This window comes from Brachyhypopomus gauderio, chromosome 12 (assembly GCF_052324685.1).
Source record: "Brachyhypopomus gauderio isolate BG-103 chromosome 12, BGAUD_0.2, whole genome shotgun sequence".
NCBI lineage: Eukaryota > Metazoa > Chordata > Actinopteri > Gymnotiformes > Hypopomidae > Brachyhypopomus > Brachyhypopomus gauderio.
Genome location: NC_135222.1, coordinates 23,199,036 through 23,217,330, shown reverse-complemented (window position 1 = coordinate 23,217,330; position 18,295 = coordinate 23,199,036). Strand labels below are relative to the sequence as shown.

The window sequence follows — 18,295 nt, the reverse complement described above, 5'->3', positions numbered from 1 at the left end:
CTGTGCAGTGAGTGCTGCCCGTCGGCTCCTCTCTCTTTCCCTTCGCCCAAGTCCCAGCCCAACGAAGTGTAGACACGCGTCTGTATTACATATGCAAGCTCATGGGCGAAGCTACACGTGTTTTCAAGAAATGCACCGGCAGAAACCGAGGTACACTGTGCAATACCACCGTGTGTGCAAATAATGAGATTTATATTACAGTTAATAATAAACCTCTCCAGTATATAAGCATTCGTAAAAGGAAAAAAAAACACACACAAAAGAAATCGGATCCTATAAGCGAAAATCTAAGTTGCAGATTTTATTATCCACTGAATTTTCCTTTGACCTTTAACGTTACAAATACTTAACGTCTTGTAGACGACACAGTGCATAAATAACAGACTGTATGTGCTATTTTGAGGTAGAGTTGAATTATCTGTAAAATGCATGCGCAGATAGGGGTGTAAGAAGTGTCAGGAACTTTATCAGCTACAGAACTCTGTCACATACACACATATCAAAGAGCACTGCGCTTTAGGAACTAGGACAGAGAAACACTACAGCAGCGTTAGGTCTTTTCAACCCTGGCCTCTGTCACGACGCAAACACCAGCAGGTCGATGTCCTTACAGTTACCCGACAGTTCGCAAGCAGAAATCCTCCTTTCCGGTTTCAACACACCGAAAGGGAATGTTGATCCAGAAGTGAGTCAGCTTGTGAAATCATGAATTCTGATGCCCCCTGTAGGTGAAGATTTTATATATACATGAATGCAACCTTTTAATTTTTGATTTGACTGTTCTAAAAACATGTTAATTAATTTTATTGATTTATCCAACAAATACTGTTTAGTAAGTTAGTAATATTAAATAAGGTACAAGGTCATTATGTTTTAGGGCAAATAGATTCCCTTATGCCTTCCCCAGGCATGTCAAGAGCATTCCCAGTTCAGTAACAGCATTCTGACTGAGTCCCCTCATGCTCAGAGCAGTTGTGCTTCTTTTGATATGAAGCCCACATGTCTGCGTTATCTGGGCATGGTGAGAGGAGTGAACTCCAATACATCCTCATCAAGACCTTCATTTGAAAAATGTATTTATGTAAAATTAAAGTTAAATTGATCCCCAAATATTTCATTCAAGTTAAACGTTAAATATACAATTTGTATAATATTTATCACCTGATCTATCACCTATCTATTTCTGCCTAGAGAGTCACAGTGTCTCTTACTAGATAAACAGGAGGAAGGAAACAGCCGGTTTACATACATGCACATATACACTCACACATACACAATACAGCCACATACACACACATATACACTCACACATACACAATACAGCCACATACACACACATATACACTCACACATACACAATAGTGCCACATACACGCAGATATACACTCACACATACACAATACAGCCACATACACGCAGATATACACTCACACATACACAATAGTGCCACATACACGCAGATATACACTCACACATACACAATAGTGCCACATACACGCACATATACACTCACACATACACAATACAGCCACATACACGCACATATACACTCACACATACACAATAGTGCCACATACACGCAGATATACACTCACACATACACAAACACAATAGTGCCACATACACTCACATATACACTCACACATACACAATAGTGCCACATACACGCAGATATACACTCACACATACACAATACAGCCACATACACGCACATATACACTCACACATACACAATAGTGCCACATACACGCACATATACACTCACACATACACAAACACAATAGTGCCACATACACACACATATACACTCACACATACACAATACAGCCACATACACACACATATACACTCACACATACACAATACAGCCACATACACACACATATACACTCACACATACACAATAGTGCCACATACACGCAGATATACACTCACACATACACAATACAGCCACATACACGCACATATACACTCACACATACACAATAGTGCCACATACACGCAGATATACACTCACACATACACAATACAGCCACATACACGCACATATACACTCACACATACACAATAGTGCCACATACACGCAGATATACACTCACACATACACAATAGTGCCACATACATGCACATATACACTCACACATACACAATACAGCCACATACACACACATATACACTCACACATACACAATACAGCCACATACACACACATATACACTCACACATACACAATACAGCCACATACACACACATATACACTCACACATACACATTACACCCACATACACACACATATACACTCACACATACACAATACAGCCACATACACACACATATACACTCACACATACACAATACAGCCACATACACACACATATACACTCACACATACACAATACAGCCACATACACACACATATACACTCACACATACACAAACACAATAGTGCCACATACACGCACATATACACTCACACATACACAATACACACACATACACAATAGTGCCATGACCTCCCTTTAGTTCACACATATGCACGCATACACAAACATATACATGCATACACAAGCATACACACACAAATGCATACGCATGGAGGCATATGCACACACACACACACAGAGTTTTGACATGGTGAGCATTAGGCCAAGTTAATGAATTACTCCAGCTGAATAAACCAAATATAGGCTACATGAAATTTTATCATTTTAGATACCTCTCCTTTCATATGGACTGACCCCTCTAATGAGATATGGAGACTAATTACCTAATTAACACTATTACCTAATTCTGTTAATACAGGCACAAAAACTACAGGAGCAAGGTCTTACTAAGAGAAAATGAAACAGGCATGTAGTGAATAGCTACATGCTAACATTAGCTAGCTAATATCTGCTAATGTGCCACTGAAATCTGTGACTGAATTTAGTGATTATAAAAAAATGTAATCGTCACATTTATTTGCACAATTGTATTTTTTTATTTTTACGATGGGATCAGCAAATAGCCAGACGCACTCATGTCACCATTTCTGACAACTGTCACTGGAACATCTGACTCTACTGTCATGATGAATGAGTGAAACACTACTCACGATGAATGAGTGAAGCACTATTCATGATGAATGAGTGAAGCACTATTCATGATGAATGAGTGAAGCACTATTCATGATGAATGAGTGAAGCACTATTCATGATGAATGAGTGAAGCACTACTCATGTTTAAGTTGTGGTGATTTGAGTCAGCTGGGTGCTGCTCGCTCTTTGCTGATCCCATAATATGAATAAATAAATAAATGTAATGTACAGTCTACAGTCACAAAATTCAGTGTCCAATTAAATCCACGATTATCATATAATCTTCACAGGTTTCATGTAGATTACTTCACCTCAGCCACAATATGCCTGATGTTGAGAAGAAAATATGCTGTAATGAACGTTTAAGAATAAATAATCCAAATACTGTTTATGTTTCACACCGTACTGAGGAAATACAACAATTAAGAACATGGCATAAAGAAGCAATGTTTATTATCAATGGTTCCCAGTATAGCAGAAAAATATATTACATTTTTCAATTTTTAATATTTGAAAGAAAATCATTTCACCCTGTTGTATAAAAGATCCATTACAGGTTTTTTTTTATCTAAAAACTTAAAAGTATATCTGGCTGTAGACATTTGTATTATTGCTTACAATCATGATGATGATTGAATCAGAATAAAATGTAATTACTTGTATGTATGTATATTTGTATGAGAGCTCTTCAGACTCTTGAGGCACTGTCCATGCGACAGTGACATGACAGATTTGGGCAGATGCTAACATGTGCCCTCCTACACCTACAGCTCAACTCACACACAGTTCACTGCACACAGCTCAACTCAACTACAAATCAACAAAAACAGAGTTTAGAACTTAAACGGCTATTTTATATTAAAATAAAAACATTTAATAGTGAAAGTGCTTCCCCAGCACTGAGTATCCGGAGCAAACAAACTCAAGGGTGTGCGTGTGGATCAGATCAGACCAAATCAAATCAAAGTTTGTCATGTGCACGTAGTAGATAAAAAGTACAGTGAAATGAAATATTCAGTGAAATGAAAGTTTATTTCATTTCATTTGTGTGCATCATCTTTGCTGGTCCAGGTTCAGGCCTGCCAGCAGGTCTCCCCCGCAGGACCTGTTCAGCAGCTCCTTCAGGGCCTCGTTCACATCTGAGTTAAAGACACTGCTGAAGCTACAGGTGGGGAATCCCCCCCCACCGTTGCCAACCACTTGGAACGATCCCACTACTTCCTGGACCCACTGTAGCTCTGCCCCCAGCTCCCCCCGCAGCGTCTCAAAGTGAGCCTGCCTCTCCCTGTAGCGCTCACTAACGCGGCCGACGGCTGCCTCCACCACCCTGGCGTCCTCCTGCACGCCTCGCCTCTGCGCCTCCACCTTACGAAACTCGTAGCGGAGCTGCGAGAGCTCGTGACGGATACACTCGCTCTCCTCTTTGTACCAGAGCTCCTTCTCGTTGTACATGGAGACGAGGGCGTCGACGTCCTCCTGCAGGGCGTCCTGGGTGGAGGCGAGCTGGCTGAAGGTGCCCTCCATGGCCGTGATGTCTTCCACCACCTGGGCGAAGCGCTCGAAGTTGACATAGGTGTTGTTTGGTGGCATGCTGGAGTGGGATTTCATGGTGTACTCCTTCAGACGCTTGGTCTTTAGCTGCCGACGCCCTTGCTTCCTCTCCGGGGTCTTGCTGAACTCCTCCCTGTGTTCATTGGACTACAAGTAGAAGGGGCAGACAGGGTGAAAGGGTGAGGAGAGACAGATGGGGTGAAAGGATGAGGAGAGACAGATGGGGTGAAAGGGTGAGGAGAGACAGATGGGGTGAAAGGGTGAGGAGAGACAGATGGGGTGAAAGGATGAGGAGAGACAGACAGGGTGAAAGGGTGAGGAGAGACAGATGGGGTGAAAGGATGAGGAGAGACAGACGGGGTGAAAGGGTGAGGAGAGACAGACAGGGTGAAAGGGTGAGGAGAGACAGACGGGGTGAAAGGATGAGGAGAGACAGACAGGGTGAAAGGGTGAGGAGAGACAGATGGGGTGAAAGGATGAGGAGAGACAGATGGGGTGAAAGGATGAGGAGAGACAGATGGGGTGCAGTTGTTGATTTCATGGGTGTGGATAAAACAAGGACAAGGCTCAGTAAATCTACCTTGATCCAGGGATGGTTTAATGCATCCTGAATTGAGAGTCTCTTTCTGTAATGAAAGAACCCAACAAAACCTTCGGTAAGAAATTACTGCTATATACAAATACATGTAAAGCACTCTTTCACTCCAACACTCTCTCTCACTCCAACACCCCAGTGACCCGTCTACAGATTCCACACCCTCTACCCTCAGTACATACTTGGTGTTCTTCTGTAACAGCTGTCTGATGAAGCTCTTAGCAAGCTCACTGGTGTGGCCAAAAAACGCGTCGTCAAGCTCATAGTTCAGTGCTGAAATGTTTCCTAAAGTATCCTGCTTGGTCTCCCCCAGGAATGGAGAGGCTCCACTCAACCTGAACATGCACACACGGCCAACAAACACACAGACAGGCAAACCATCACACAGACAAACACATAGACAGACAAGCAAACACAAACAAGCAAATGCACAAACAAACAAACAAACAGTGAACTTATCAAAAAGAAGCCGTTACAACATTTATGAAAAATTGCTAAAACAATACCTTAGGGAAAACACCTCCCTAGCTTACAGAATATACGTGATGACTCCTATACTCCTGAAACAGAAAAACAGTGCGTAGTTGTTCAGCACCAGGTGTTTCAACACATAAGTAAAGGGCATTGTGACAAAATATGATCAGATGTACTTAAACAAAGTCTCACCACATGTCAGCCTCCAGACCCAAAGGCTCATAATTCACTATTTCAGGAGCTGAAAAAATTCACAGGTGTGGGGCATGTAAACATATGTGTGTCATAAATGCAGACTCCAACAGGACAGAGAACATTAATTTTAATAACAATAGAGAACATTATTATTTTATATTTTTGCTTGGTTTGGTTTACAGTATGTGTGATTTGTGTCCTACCCACAAACTCTGGAGTTCCAAAGATGTTTTTAAATTCAGCTCCTTCCTCAATTTTGTGAGCCAAGCCAAAATCAATCAGTTTGATCCGAGGTAGAGGAACATTCTTATCAAGAAGCATGATGTTCTCAGGCTGCAGATTAAACAAGGATAATCACACAAATGATAATCTCTCAAAACACACACAGCACACAGCCATGTATCATTAATCAGCCCTCATGCTTGAATAGACAGTGGTGTGCTGTGATTATCAGTGGACATCAATGACATCAAGGTCTTACTAAGAGAAAAAAAAACAGCATCACTACATGCTAACATTAGCTAGCTAATATCTGCTAATGTGCCACTGAAATCTGTGACCGAATTTAGTGATTATTAAAAAATATTGTCACATTTATTTGCACAATTATATGTGTATGTATGCATATGTGTGTGTGTGTGTGTGTGTGTGTGTCGGGGGTGATGATTTAGAGATACTGCTCCTGTTTTGAGTAGTTCCACGACACCACAGCAGCTCATTCTAACTCTGCAGGGTTCTGGTATGGCTCCCTTAGGCTACAGGGTTTTGCTTTTAAATAAATTAAACTGTTTAAAATTTAAAACACCATTTGCCAAAGGTAGGGTGACCAAACGTCCGTATTTCCCGGGACATGTCCGTATTTCACGTTCTGTACCGGGCATGGTCACCCTAGCCAAAGGTAACACTACAACACTGAAACACAAAACATAGACATGTGTGAGTAGTGACATCACCTCCTACAGACATGTGAGAGTAGTGACATCACCTTGCACAGACATGTAAGTAGTGACATCACCTCACATAGACGTGCGAGTTGTGACATTAACTCACATAGACATGTGTAGGTAGGGCATGTACCTTAAGGTCAAAGTGAGCAATGTTTCTGGTGTGCAGGTAGTGAACCCCTTCCAGAATCTGCTTAATGAACTGAGTGGCCTCTTCCTCACTCAGGGACTCCTTCTGCGCCAGGAAGTCAAAGAGTTCTCCTCCAGACACCCTGAAACACGAGACACTTGCATGAAACCGCACAGTCATTGTCCATTACAAAAATATTAACAGCCACCCTTGGAACACTATGGATTTCATGAGTGCATGTATACCTGTGTGTCCATGTGTGTGTGTGCGTATGTGTGTGTGTGCCCACATCTATATGTGCATGTACATATGTTTGTGTGTCCATATGTATGTGTATATCTGTAAATATGTGTTCGTGTGTGTGTGTGTGTGTGTATGTGTGTGTCTATGTGTGTGTGTGTATGTATGTGTGTGTGTGTGTGTGTGTGTGTGATCTCACAGCTCCAGGATCAGTACAACATCAGTCTTGTTCTCGTAGACGTCATGCAGTGTGACGATGTTGGGGTGCTGAATCTCCTGCAGGATCTTGACCTCCCTGTCGATGTCGCCCCTGATCACCCCACGCCGACTCGCCTCGCTCTGCCGCTTCTTTATGAACTTGGCAGCAAACGGGCGTCTGGAGCTCTTCTCCCAACAGCGCTTCACGATTGCAAACTGCCCACTGACGGCCACAGCAGAGGGCACATCACCGTCAGAGCCGTCTCCGTTTGGCTACTAACACACTAACACACTAGTCAGTATATACTGCACAGGCATAATGGCTCGTCAGAGAAATTACAATATACCGGAGAACTGATTCTACTGGTCAGATAGATAGTGAGCAATATTAAACCATTTAGAGAAATCTCATATTATAGACAAGGCCACAATAGAGAAAGGCCATATTACTGAAAAGCCACATTACAGATTACATAAAAGACCAGATAGGAGTAATTAACACATATTCATAACACCAAAACATCATGTATAAATATTCCAGAACTGATAGTCGTTTTATTCACTTTGAAAGGACACATATTCACGAATGCTTAACTAACCTGAGACATGGTATCATACAGTTAAAGCTATACTGTAAAATAGTGTCTTAATTAGGATTAAGTTCAGGATCTGGATTAGGATTAAGTTTAGGATTATGGTTAAGCCCCTCCAGGAACTTGGGTTTTACTGCAGCCACCAGGTTCTCTCTACACACACTGTCCTTCTGTAGATCTCCATACAGACACTGCAACCAGGTTCTCTGTGTGCAGAACAACCTTCTGTAGATCTTCATACAGGCACTCCATCCTTGTCTTTTGTGAACGTCCCGGCAGTGCCCTTCCCGTCATTACCTGTCCAGACAGGATGACCTTGGGGACGGCAGGGTTAGGGTTAGTGGTGCTCCATCCTTCTTCTGCGTCCTGCACATCCCGCTTGGTGTCTACGTCCCAGACTCATCCGGCTCGGTTCTGGCGAGATGGAACGGGTCACGGTTGCTGATCTCACACTTGCAGCCTCTTAATGAGGAACTGAGCTGCACATACTGACATTCCATCAGTGTTTAATGCGGGAGAAAGACCAGCACTCCCCTGTGATCGTGTGTCCCAGTCTCACAGCTGCTACGCAGTAGCACGGCAGCACGGAGCCCCGGGTTCATCTCTGCTTTGGTCTTCCGTGTTCAGGGTCTAGGCTGGCTGCAACTGCTCTGTGAATTTGATGGCATCCAGTTTGATCTCACACCGCACTCACCATGTTGTCCTTGCTCATACAGTCCAGGAATAAAAAACCAATTGTCCAGTGTCTCGTCTCTAATCACCATCTCCATGTTGTCCTCTTCTGAGTTCTGTGTGTGTTTGGTGTTCAACCGCATTGACAGTGAGACCCAACACCTGGGTGTTCTCGTCCAAGGTCAGTATGAGGTCGTGCAGCTGGTCTTTATTCGTATCTCCCTGTATTGTTTCTCCCTATACTTTATCTCTCTGTATTTCCCAGTACTGTATCTCCCTGTATTGTAACTCCCTGTACTGTATCTCCCCATACTGTATCTTCCTATTCACCTTCACCACAATCACAGTGCTGGTGCCCATGATGAAGATCGTGCCCATTCCTGTGAACCAGTGAATCTTTTAAGAACAAACTCACATTTCCTCTGGTTTGAGAGTCCAACGATTATGTATGTGTATGTGGGCATTCCATTATCTGCAAACAGAAGTCAGCAGACTTTGTATAAAATCACAGGTGCGAGATTTGAAAATAGAAACCTTAACTGTCTTAAATCAAATCAAATCAAATTTATTTGTATAGCGCTTTTCACAACACATGTTGTCACAAAGCAGCTTTACAGGATTTACAAGGTTGTAAAGCATACACTAACCACTTACTCTGTCGGCCCTGTAGCTTTTATTTAAATCTCATCACACCAGCTTAATTTAATCTACATGGCACTAGGGTTTGGGGTCGTGTTCAGCCGACCTTCATCTTGAAGTGTCATTGTATCTTCTTCCCATGGTGAACAGAGAGGCTTTGTGGTGGACATAAGAAGGTTTCAGTTCAAACATCCCAACAGAGTTCCAGCAGCCTGGGGATGATTGATGGTCAAAACCTGACTGGTAGTATTGACTAGACGCTACAGTAGAGATGTAATCCAGAGCGTCTAATCTGGCACTACGCAACAGCAACACAGAGCGGCCTTTCATCAGCAGAGCTTCCTGTCTGGCAGTTGGCAATATGCTACGGTGATATTTAATGATGTAAAATTAGTGCATTTCTTAGTCAATGTTTTTTGAGTCTGGGTGGTGGTTAGTGGACATGGTGGTGCTGTTGCTGGTGGTTTTGACAATGATGGTGGTCTAAATGGTTTTGGTGGTGTTGGTTATATAACTGGTGCTGGTATTATCATTGGTGATATTGTTTGTTTTATCATTTAATACTTATTTTACAAGTTTGCACATACTCTTAGGTCCTAGCAAAATGGTTGGGGGAAAGTTTCAGTGCTATGAATATCTACTCTGGGGACCTGCTCCTAACGAACATGAATGTACATCTCAGTAGCTGGACAGTCTACATGGCTGGACGGTCATTTGCTCAGTGCAGCTACAAAAAGGAAAAGCAACTTCAAATAGGCAGATATACCTACATATATATACAGGCTAATACAGAGGTCACGGATTCCTAGATGGACCGTAAGCCAACTGTGACAGCTGGTGAAAATGGATTAAATCACTGGTGTGCGATTTGAAAGTAGTTGCTACTAGTACAGTAGTATACAAGTATACAATAACCAAAAGATAATATGTCATTAGTTCAGAATTAGAAGACACAACTAACTAAGAACACAGCCTAGAATAAGTTTTCAGAGCTTTGAAGATGTTTCTGTCTTCTTGATAGGCTGTTGGCTGGGTTCAGCTCAGTTCATAAGCTTTACACAACTAGCAATGTAAGGGATGGTCTCCAGGTTTCAGCGCATGTCTGACGTGTGATATGCCATATTAAGAAGAAAGGTTTAAACATATTTAACCTCCCAAGCTCCTCTCCAATCTCATAGAAATCTTCGACCTTCTGCTGCTTAGACACGGCCATTCTTCACCCTGAACAGACAAACAAAGGGTGAACTCTCTCTCACACACACTTCTCTGTATGTGTGGTCTATGAATGAATATAACGTGTGTGTGTGTGTGTGTGTGTGTGTGTGTGTGTGTGTATCAAACAAATTTAATCAGTTGCAGTCTTCCAACAGCTCTAATTTTAAACAAAGGCTGTGAAGTGACCCTATAGCTTAAACATGTTTGTGCATATCCTATGCACAAACGTATTGTTTTTTTATGTACTAAATGGCTAAACCACTACATTTGAACCAAATAAAATTAAAAATAGCACTATGACCACAGTGACCAGTTGGTAGAAATATTACATTACACCTAAAGTCCACGCTCTCGTCATCTGCCGGCAACCTACTGTAAAACCAAACAAACAAACCAACAAAAAACTCCCAAACTTTTGCTTATTTAAATGTGACATTTATAAAAAGGAATAGTTTAATTAGATGTTTAACTCGAAATATCGTCGACGTGAACACATGTCACCGCTTTACAGGACAGAACAGCGGGCGGTGACCAACACCAGTGGCGTCAGAGGACACAGACGTCGTGAAATTTCACGTTTCAATTCCGCGATGACAGAGAATAATTAATCTGCCTTATCAGCAATATAATGACCGCCTAGACCCGTGCCCCAAGTTAACACACTCATTTGAAAAGAAAATCTATGACGGTGCATTACAGCTGATTACATATGAAGGAGATACTTACCTCATACAATGATTATGTGTCGATTAAATCAGCCTGGGCGCGTTGCTGTGTATTTGACAGCAGTTCAAGTGAACTGGGCGCGTTTGTGCCCCCGTCTAAAAGAGGACGCCACCTGTTGAACTCGCACACTTTTAAACGCTCTCAGGCATTCAGACTGCAAAGTTGGCCGGAGAATTACATGCGACATGCTTAATTAGTTTTATAGTTTGTAAAGTCTACAATGCTTAACATAACGTCATGCTTTTAACATCATCCTGAATAGAAAAATACTCTTCGCAGCAGTGGCGTTGTAGAAGCACGCTGATATTGTTGTCAGTCATGATCCGTGTCGTTCTCTCTTCTCCTCTCTGTCCTAATATATTATTGTTTTAACATTACTAGTTTCTTCTTAATTAGCTAAATAACTAGTATTGCGCAACGAACGTATCACCATAACAGTAATCGCATTGTGTGAGATAATAATTCGCATTTTAAGTTTCACTCATTAATTTCGTTAGAGAACAAGGACAAATCAATAGACATTTAATCAATGACATTACACAACTGTCTGGAGTTTATGGAAGATATTCATGGGAGTGTATATATGAGCTCATGGTGTGTAGAACGTTTTTCCAGCACGGATCCATCATGCATGTGACTGACTGATGACCCATATCTAGTTTGGAAGTAAATCAATAACATAATCAAGCGGCACATTCCTGCTAAGAACAATAGATCAGTCTCTAATCTTGATCTCACCATTCTTCTCCACTTTAATTAATAAACTAATCTACTAATTCTGTTAAAAAACAAACCTCACGCCTCTCTGCTCACACTGCAAGCTGTTGTTCTCAGGATGTAAAATTGGCTACTTCAGATACACAATGTGCAGGTTAGGACACAAGCACTTACTCAGTGGCATTGGCTCGGGTCTGGCTGGTCCATTATATCATCCGGATATCGATATGTCTGGCAAGACTTATCCAGGGATAATACTCCATGTCTATCAGTTATGATCAAGAATGACCTTCAACTCTGGATATGGCCTCCACAATAATTTACTGGAAGAACATGTATAGTGGAATAAAAATACTGATATTTTGTGTATTTAGCAAATGATTGCTAAGGTCAACTGAAGCAGATCTGATTTAAATACAGGGGGTAGGAGCTCTTCCTGGGACCAGCAGATTATGTTTAAGGCAGATAGGAGAGACGTGGTCACCCCAAGCCTCAGCTCTGTCCCTGTGCAAAAGGCAATTCTCTGCCCACATATGGATTTGTCCAAGTCTGATTTAGGTATTATAACAAGTGTAGACATGGTTCACACTTTCTGTAGACTTGCTTACATCAATACATTTTGAGGAAAGATATTCCCATAAATCCACTGAATGTCTGATTCTAATTTTGCACAGCTAACATTTAATAAAATATTTCTTAAAGTAAAAATGTTTACTTCAAAGACGTACTGTAAAACATGAAGTTAGATGCCAGACACACACTCTCCACCAATCACTGTATTTGATAGAGGATCATGTTATTCTTTGTGTGTTATTATATCCTCACACAGGTACTGCACCACTAGTCTGTGTTTGGAAAAACAACTGCAAATAGACACACACCAGCCAACAGCCTTATAAAATGTAAATATCAATACTACACTCTCCATACTACTACAACATTCAACTGTCCATACTGTGTTTTTCATACTACTACAACCTTCAACCATCCATACTTTTACTCAAATGTATCCATATTTATAATGCAGCTATATGTTCATATCGGTTGGCTATGTAGGGTCACAGGCAAATTTATGATTACCTACCAAAATTTCCTCATATGTTCCAGGGTTGTATGGCCTCTCATTGGTGGTTTAGACGGTTCCTTGTTCATGACATGTTCAGAACTGTTTCTGTAGCCAAGGCAACGGTGGATCAGCAGAGGTGATATTAAAATGACAGTAAGGCAGATGCGGTGCTAACTGATCACAGGGAGACAGAAGGCCTTCAGCAATCACACCATTCGCTCAGTTACATGCAATGGAGAATAGGCAAAAATATGCAAAGGAACTCTGAAAGTCTTCCTGTAGCTGACCAGTTTTAGAGCAGCTCTGTTTTAGAGCGCTAGCTCTTTTAGCGTGTCAGGGTATTTCTGCTGTGCATCTACATTTTAGAGGATGTAAAGAGCAAAATAAATGGTGAAGTGGTGAATGGTGAAGGGGTGAAGATGGATGAGATCCACGCAGCTGTGACCTCCTTGAGCCGCAGAGCAGCACGGCTGGACGACCCTGAAGCTCACGAGAAGAAGCAGTTGGAGAACCCTGGAGCTGTGACGCGGGAGCTGGTCCTCACCTGGTTTGCTGAGACTCAGGCATCACTCATTCTGCAGGACGGACGCTTCCCCAGCTGGTTCCACGGCTTCATCTCTCGACAGTAAGAACATAAACACAAACACATGGAGAAGAATAAGCAACAAAAGCATGCAGTGAATTTCCTGTTGACGGAAGATACACGGTGGCAGTATAGATTACCCAGTAAATGTTTACTAATATTTACATGCAATGTTTACTAGACTAAGAAAAGCCAGTGTTCTTGAGATCATACGGAATACTTTAAGTTTGCTTATCAATTGAGGCAAACTGTGAAGCTGGCCAGATGTGATCAGATGTGTTTGTTTCCAGAGAAGCTGAAGATCAGATTAGAGATAAAACTCTTGGCAGCTTCCTCATCAGACTCAGTGAGAAATCCATTGGCTACATTCTCTCCTACAAGTAAGAGACCTGCAGCTTTATTACTTTCACAAATCATGATACATTAGTTTTTGTTGTTAAAAGTGCAGAGTGCAGTTTCAATGAGGCTCCAGCTGTAATTACAGCACTGGTGCAGCTTTCCTTGTTTGTCCGCTGGGCTCTTGCAGGGGGAAAGATCGCTGTCGACACTTCGTGATTAACCCAACCAAGGACAACATGCTTGTGGTTTGTGGTGACTGCGTCACTCACACGACGCTGCCAGCGTTGATTGAACACTTCACACACACAGCCATCCAGCCATTCGACGAGCGCCTTACCTCAGACAGGGAGGCTGGGGTACATGAAAATTACCTATAAACACACAGAGTTTTAAAGCATTGGTTTTAAAAGTAATGAAAGTTACTTTTGAAATCTTTTCTCTCATATGACAGAAGTGCTTTTAATGTGTAGACGGCTGGGTGACTTCAGTTGTGCATTCCCTCAGGCTGATCAGTTGTATGATGTAATTCATGGTAAGTCCCACGTGAAGCCCGAAATAAGCGTTCAGGCCCTGCGGAGTTTGTGGGATCAGCGTGCCGCTCTTCCTCCGAGGGGTCCTCCTCTTCCTCCTAAAGGCAGTAACCGCGGACTCATGTCCTTCATCAACAGAAGCAAAGTGACTCAGGTGATGGTGCAGGCCATCAGGGGACTGACGGGAGAACACAAATATTACGTGTACATTTCTTTGGAATTTCTCATCTTATGTTTATTTACAGAGGCAGTCCTGCAACAAATAAGCAAAGTAATCATCATCATCATTTTTGTGTAACCAGGAGGTGCCACCCGTTCTGAAGAAGAACGTCCCTCAGCGTACCTCTTCCTTGAGTGCTACGCTGATAAGCAGATCTCCATGCCACAGCACAGAGCCAAAATACCAGTCAGAGAATTGGCCATGCAAGATGGAGACTGATGAAGACCTTCCTTCCAGAACCAGTGTGTGGGCGACTGGGGGATCCAGCTTCCTGGACACCAACCCAATCAGTTACTCAGCGTACCAACACACTGATGGGCATCAAAGCAGCCAGAGCATGTCCCTGCCTGATCCTGAGGACAAGAAATCTGGCTGCAGTCGTCCAGCCCAGTCCTCACCTCCTGCTTCACAACACACTCCTTTAACTCCTCCCAGATCCTCTTCAGCCCTGTTCAAGAAGGAGGACCAGCCTGGACCTTGTGACCCTCTCCATATGACCCCGATGGCCCTGCACCCAAACCCACTCTACCAGATCTCCTCTGGGCTCTGTGCCGAGCCCAACAGCTACCAGGTGCCTGGCCGATATTCCGAGATCTCCAGCAAACTAATCAATGATCCCGTCACACCAGAGTCCACCTACCAAGACGTTCCAGAGCAGCAAAACACCTACGAGGACATTCCTGCTATGCACAGCAACACATATGCATGTCTGAAGGAGGTACAGACCAGACAGAACACTTGGGGAAAGAAGGTAAGACACGTGGTGTAACACGTATCAGTTATTGTACACACAGAGCACTGGTGTAACACGTATCAGTTATTGTACACACAGAGCACTGGTGTAACACGTATCAGTTGTTGTACACACAGAGCACTGGTGTAACACGTATCAGTTGTTGTACACACAGAGCTCTGGTGTAACACGTATCAGTTATTGTACACACAGAGCACTGGTGTAACACGTATCAGTTATTGTACACACAGAGCACTGGTGTAACACGTATCAGTTGTTGTACACACAGAGCACTGGTGTAACACGTATCAGTTGTTGTACACACAGAGCACTGGTGTAACACGTATCAGTTGTTGTACACACAGAGCACTGGTGTAACACGTATCAGTTGTTGTACACACAGAGCACTGGTGTAACACGTATCAGTTGTTGTACACACAGAGCACTGGTGTAACACGTATCAGTTGTTGTACACACAGAGCACTGGTGTAACACGTATCAGTTGTTGTACACACAGAGCACTGGTGTAACACGTATCAGTTGTTGTACACACAGAGCACTGGTGTAACACGTATCAGTTATTGTACACACAGAGCACTGGTGTAACACGTATCAGTTATTGTACACACAGAGCACTGGTGTAACACGTATCAGTTATTGTACACACAGAGCACTGGTGTAACACGTATCAGTTATTGTACACACAGAGCACTGGTGTAACACGTATCAGTTATTGTACACACAGAGCACTGGTGTAACACGTATCAGTTGTTGTACACACAGAGCACTGGTGTAACACGTATCAGTTGTTGTACACACAGAGCACTGGTGTAACACATATCAGTTGTTGTACACAGAGCACTGGTGTAACACATATCAGTTATTGTACACACAGAGCACTGGTGTAACACGTATCAGTTGTTGTACACACAGAGCACTGGTGTAACACGTATCAGTTATTGTACACACAGAGCATTGGTGTAACACGTATCAGTTGTTGTACACACAGAGCACTGGTGTAACACGTATCAGTTATTGTACACACAGAGCACTGGTGTAACACGTATCAGTTATTGTACACACAGAGCACTGGTGTAACACGTATCAGTTATTGTACACACAGAGCATTGGTGTAACACGTATCAGTTGTTGTACACACAGAGCACTGGTGTAACACGTATCAGTTATTGTACACACAGAGCACTGGTGTAACACGTATCAGTTATTGTACACACAGAGCACTGGTGTAACACGTATCAGTTATTGTACACACAGAGCACTGGTGTAACACATATCAGTTATTGTACACACAGAGCACTGGTGTAACACGTATCAGTTATTGTACACACAGAGCACTGGTGTAACACGTATCAGTTATTGTACACACAGAGCACTGGTGTAACACGTATCAGTTATTGTACACACAGAGCACTGGTGTAACACGTATCAGTTATTGTACACACAGAGCACTGGTGTAACACGTATCAGTTGTTGTACACACAGAGCACTGGTGTAACATATCAGTTGTTGTACACACAGAGCACTGGTGTAACACGTATCAGTTATTGTACACACAGAGCACTGGTGTAACACGTATCAGTTATTGTACACACAGAGCACTGGTGTAACACGTATCAGTTATTGTACACACAGAGCACTGGTGTAACACGTATCAGTTATTGTACACACAGAGCACTGGTGTAACACATATCAGTTATTGTACACACAGAGCACTGGTGTAACACGTATCAGTTATTGTACACACAGAGCACTGGTGTAACACGTATCAGTTATTGTACACACAGAGCACTGGTGTAACACGTATCAGTTGTTGTACACACAGAGCACTGGTGTAACACGTATTGGTCATTCAGGATGGGTTTATTCTTTTCTCTCACAGACGCATAAATGGTGGAAATTCCTACCAGACAGCAAGAAGTGAGCGGACATGGATGGTCCTAAAAGGGTAGAGATGCGTACCTGGACAGGTGCAGTTCCTCTCCGTTTGGTCCCATATCAAATGTCATTTTTTATTCATGTATCTTGTTGAGTTTAGCTTGTGTACTAAACCAGTGGCAGAGCTAGACTTTTTTTCAAGGGGTGGCCAAAGGGTGATCAAGGCTTTATCAGAGGGGTCCATATATGATGAACGAAAGGAAACAAATATTTTCTCTAAAAATGACCATTTCCAGTGGGGTGGCAGTAGGGGTGGCAAGGGCTCTGTTGCCCCCTCCTGCTACCCCTGCCACTCCTTTTGCTCTGTCACTGTATTAAACAATAGTAGGTATAGTGTTAAGCAGTACAGGGATTGCATTATCCTTTCATTGGCATAATTATGTGACATTATGAAGGTTTTGCAATAATACGGTAAACAGACAAGTTCACCAGTGTTTGTGTTAGTCTTAAGATTTAATCTGGTTGAATATGTTTGTATTTGTACCAAAACATGTATATTAAAATAAGAATACAAATGCATATAGCATCAAAGAAACATTGTCACTCAATTGTATTCAGTGTCAAACCTGATTCTAGACCTGACATTTCTATCGTTTCTGTTTGAATCATGGGACTTCAATGATGTTGGTGAATGCAGATACAATGCTGTTAGCTTGCATCTACTAGTTTCATTAAATAGACACAGTAGCAGGATTGAGTCTCAGTATGCAGACACAGTAGCAGGATGCAATCCCAGTAGCTCTCTTTATTTGCTCTCCTTCACACAGACCTTTGCTCTCTAGTTAACTCTTAACATCTACACTGCTCTTGTAAAATTATTACATAAAAATAATAAATAAGATCAATTCACCTTTTATATTCTCTAGCAGACAACAAATTGAATCAAACTGTTGTTAGATTCT

At 42.4% G+C, this 18,295-nt stretch overlaps 2 protein-coding genes across 5 annotated transcripts; one reads left to right on the top strand and one right to left on the bottom strand.

Annotated features, from left to right (window-relative positions):
* Window positions 1-20: 20 nt before the first annotated feature.
* On the top strand, window positions 21-17,872 carry sh2d7 (SH2 domain containing 7). 3 transcript variants are annotated; one of them, XM_077023905.1, is made up of 7 exons: window positions 21-150; window positions 13,399-13,657; window positions 13,906-13,995; window positions 14,142-14,310; window positions 14,459-14,638; window positions 14,787-15,455; window positions 17,338-17,872. In XM_077023905.1, exons 1-7 carry the CDS (start codon window positions 102-104, stop codon window positions 17,377-17,379), a joined length of 1,458 nt encoding a protein of 485 aa, XP_076880020.1. In that variant the 5' UTR covers window positions 21-101; the 3' UTR covers window positions 17,380-17,872. The 3 variants fall into 3 exon arrangements, with proteins under 3 accessions (XP_076880020.1, XP_076880019.1, XP_076880021.1); XM_077023904.1 differs by lacking the exon at window positions 21-150 and adding an exon at window positions 8,755-8,850; XM_077023906.1 differs by lacking the exon at window positions 21-150 and adding an exon at window positions 11,566-12,868.
* Window positions 3,586-11,366, bottom strand: dapk2a (death-associated protein kinase 2a). Of its 2 annotated transcripts, XM_077023908.1 has the most exons (10): window positions 11,250-11,366; window positions 10,460-10,529; window positions 7,406-7,627; window positions 6,970-7,108; window positions 6,096-6,225; window positions 5,890-5,938; window positions 5,757-5,783; window positions 5,406-5,558; window positions 5,209-5,254; window positions 3,599-4,775 (listed from the first exon to the last, which is right to left on the bottom strand). In XM_077023908.1, exons 2-10 carry the CDS (start codon window positions 10,519-10,521, stop codon window positions 4,131-4,133), a joined length of 1,473 nt encoding a protein of 490 aa, XP_076880023.1. In that variant the 5' UTR covers window positions 10,522-10,529; window positions 11,250-11,366; the 3' UTR covers window positions 3,599-4,130. The 2 variants fall into 2 exon arrangements, with proteins under 2 accessions (XP_076880022.1, XP_076880023.1); XM_077023907.1 differs by lacking the exons at window positions 10,460-10,529; window positions 11,250-11,366 and adding an exon at window positions 8,295-8,435 and having other exon boundaries at window positions 3,586-4,775.
* Window positions 17,873-18,295: the final 423 nt, after the last annotated feature.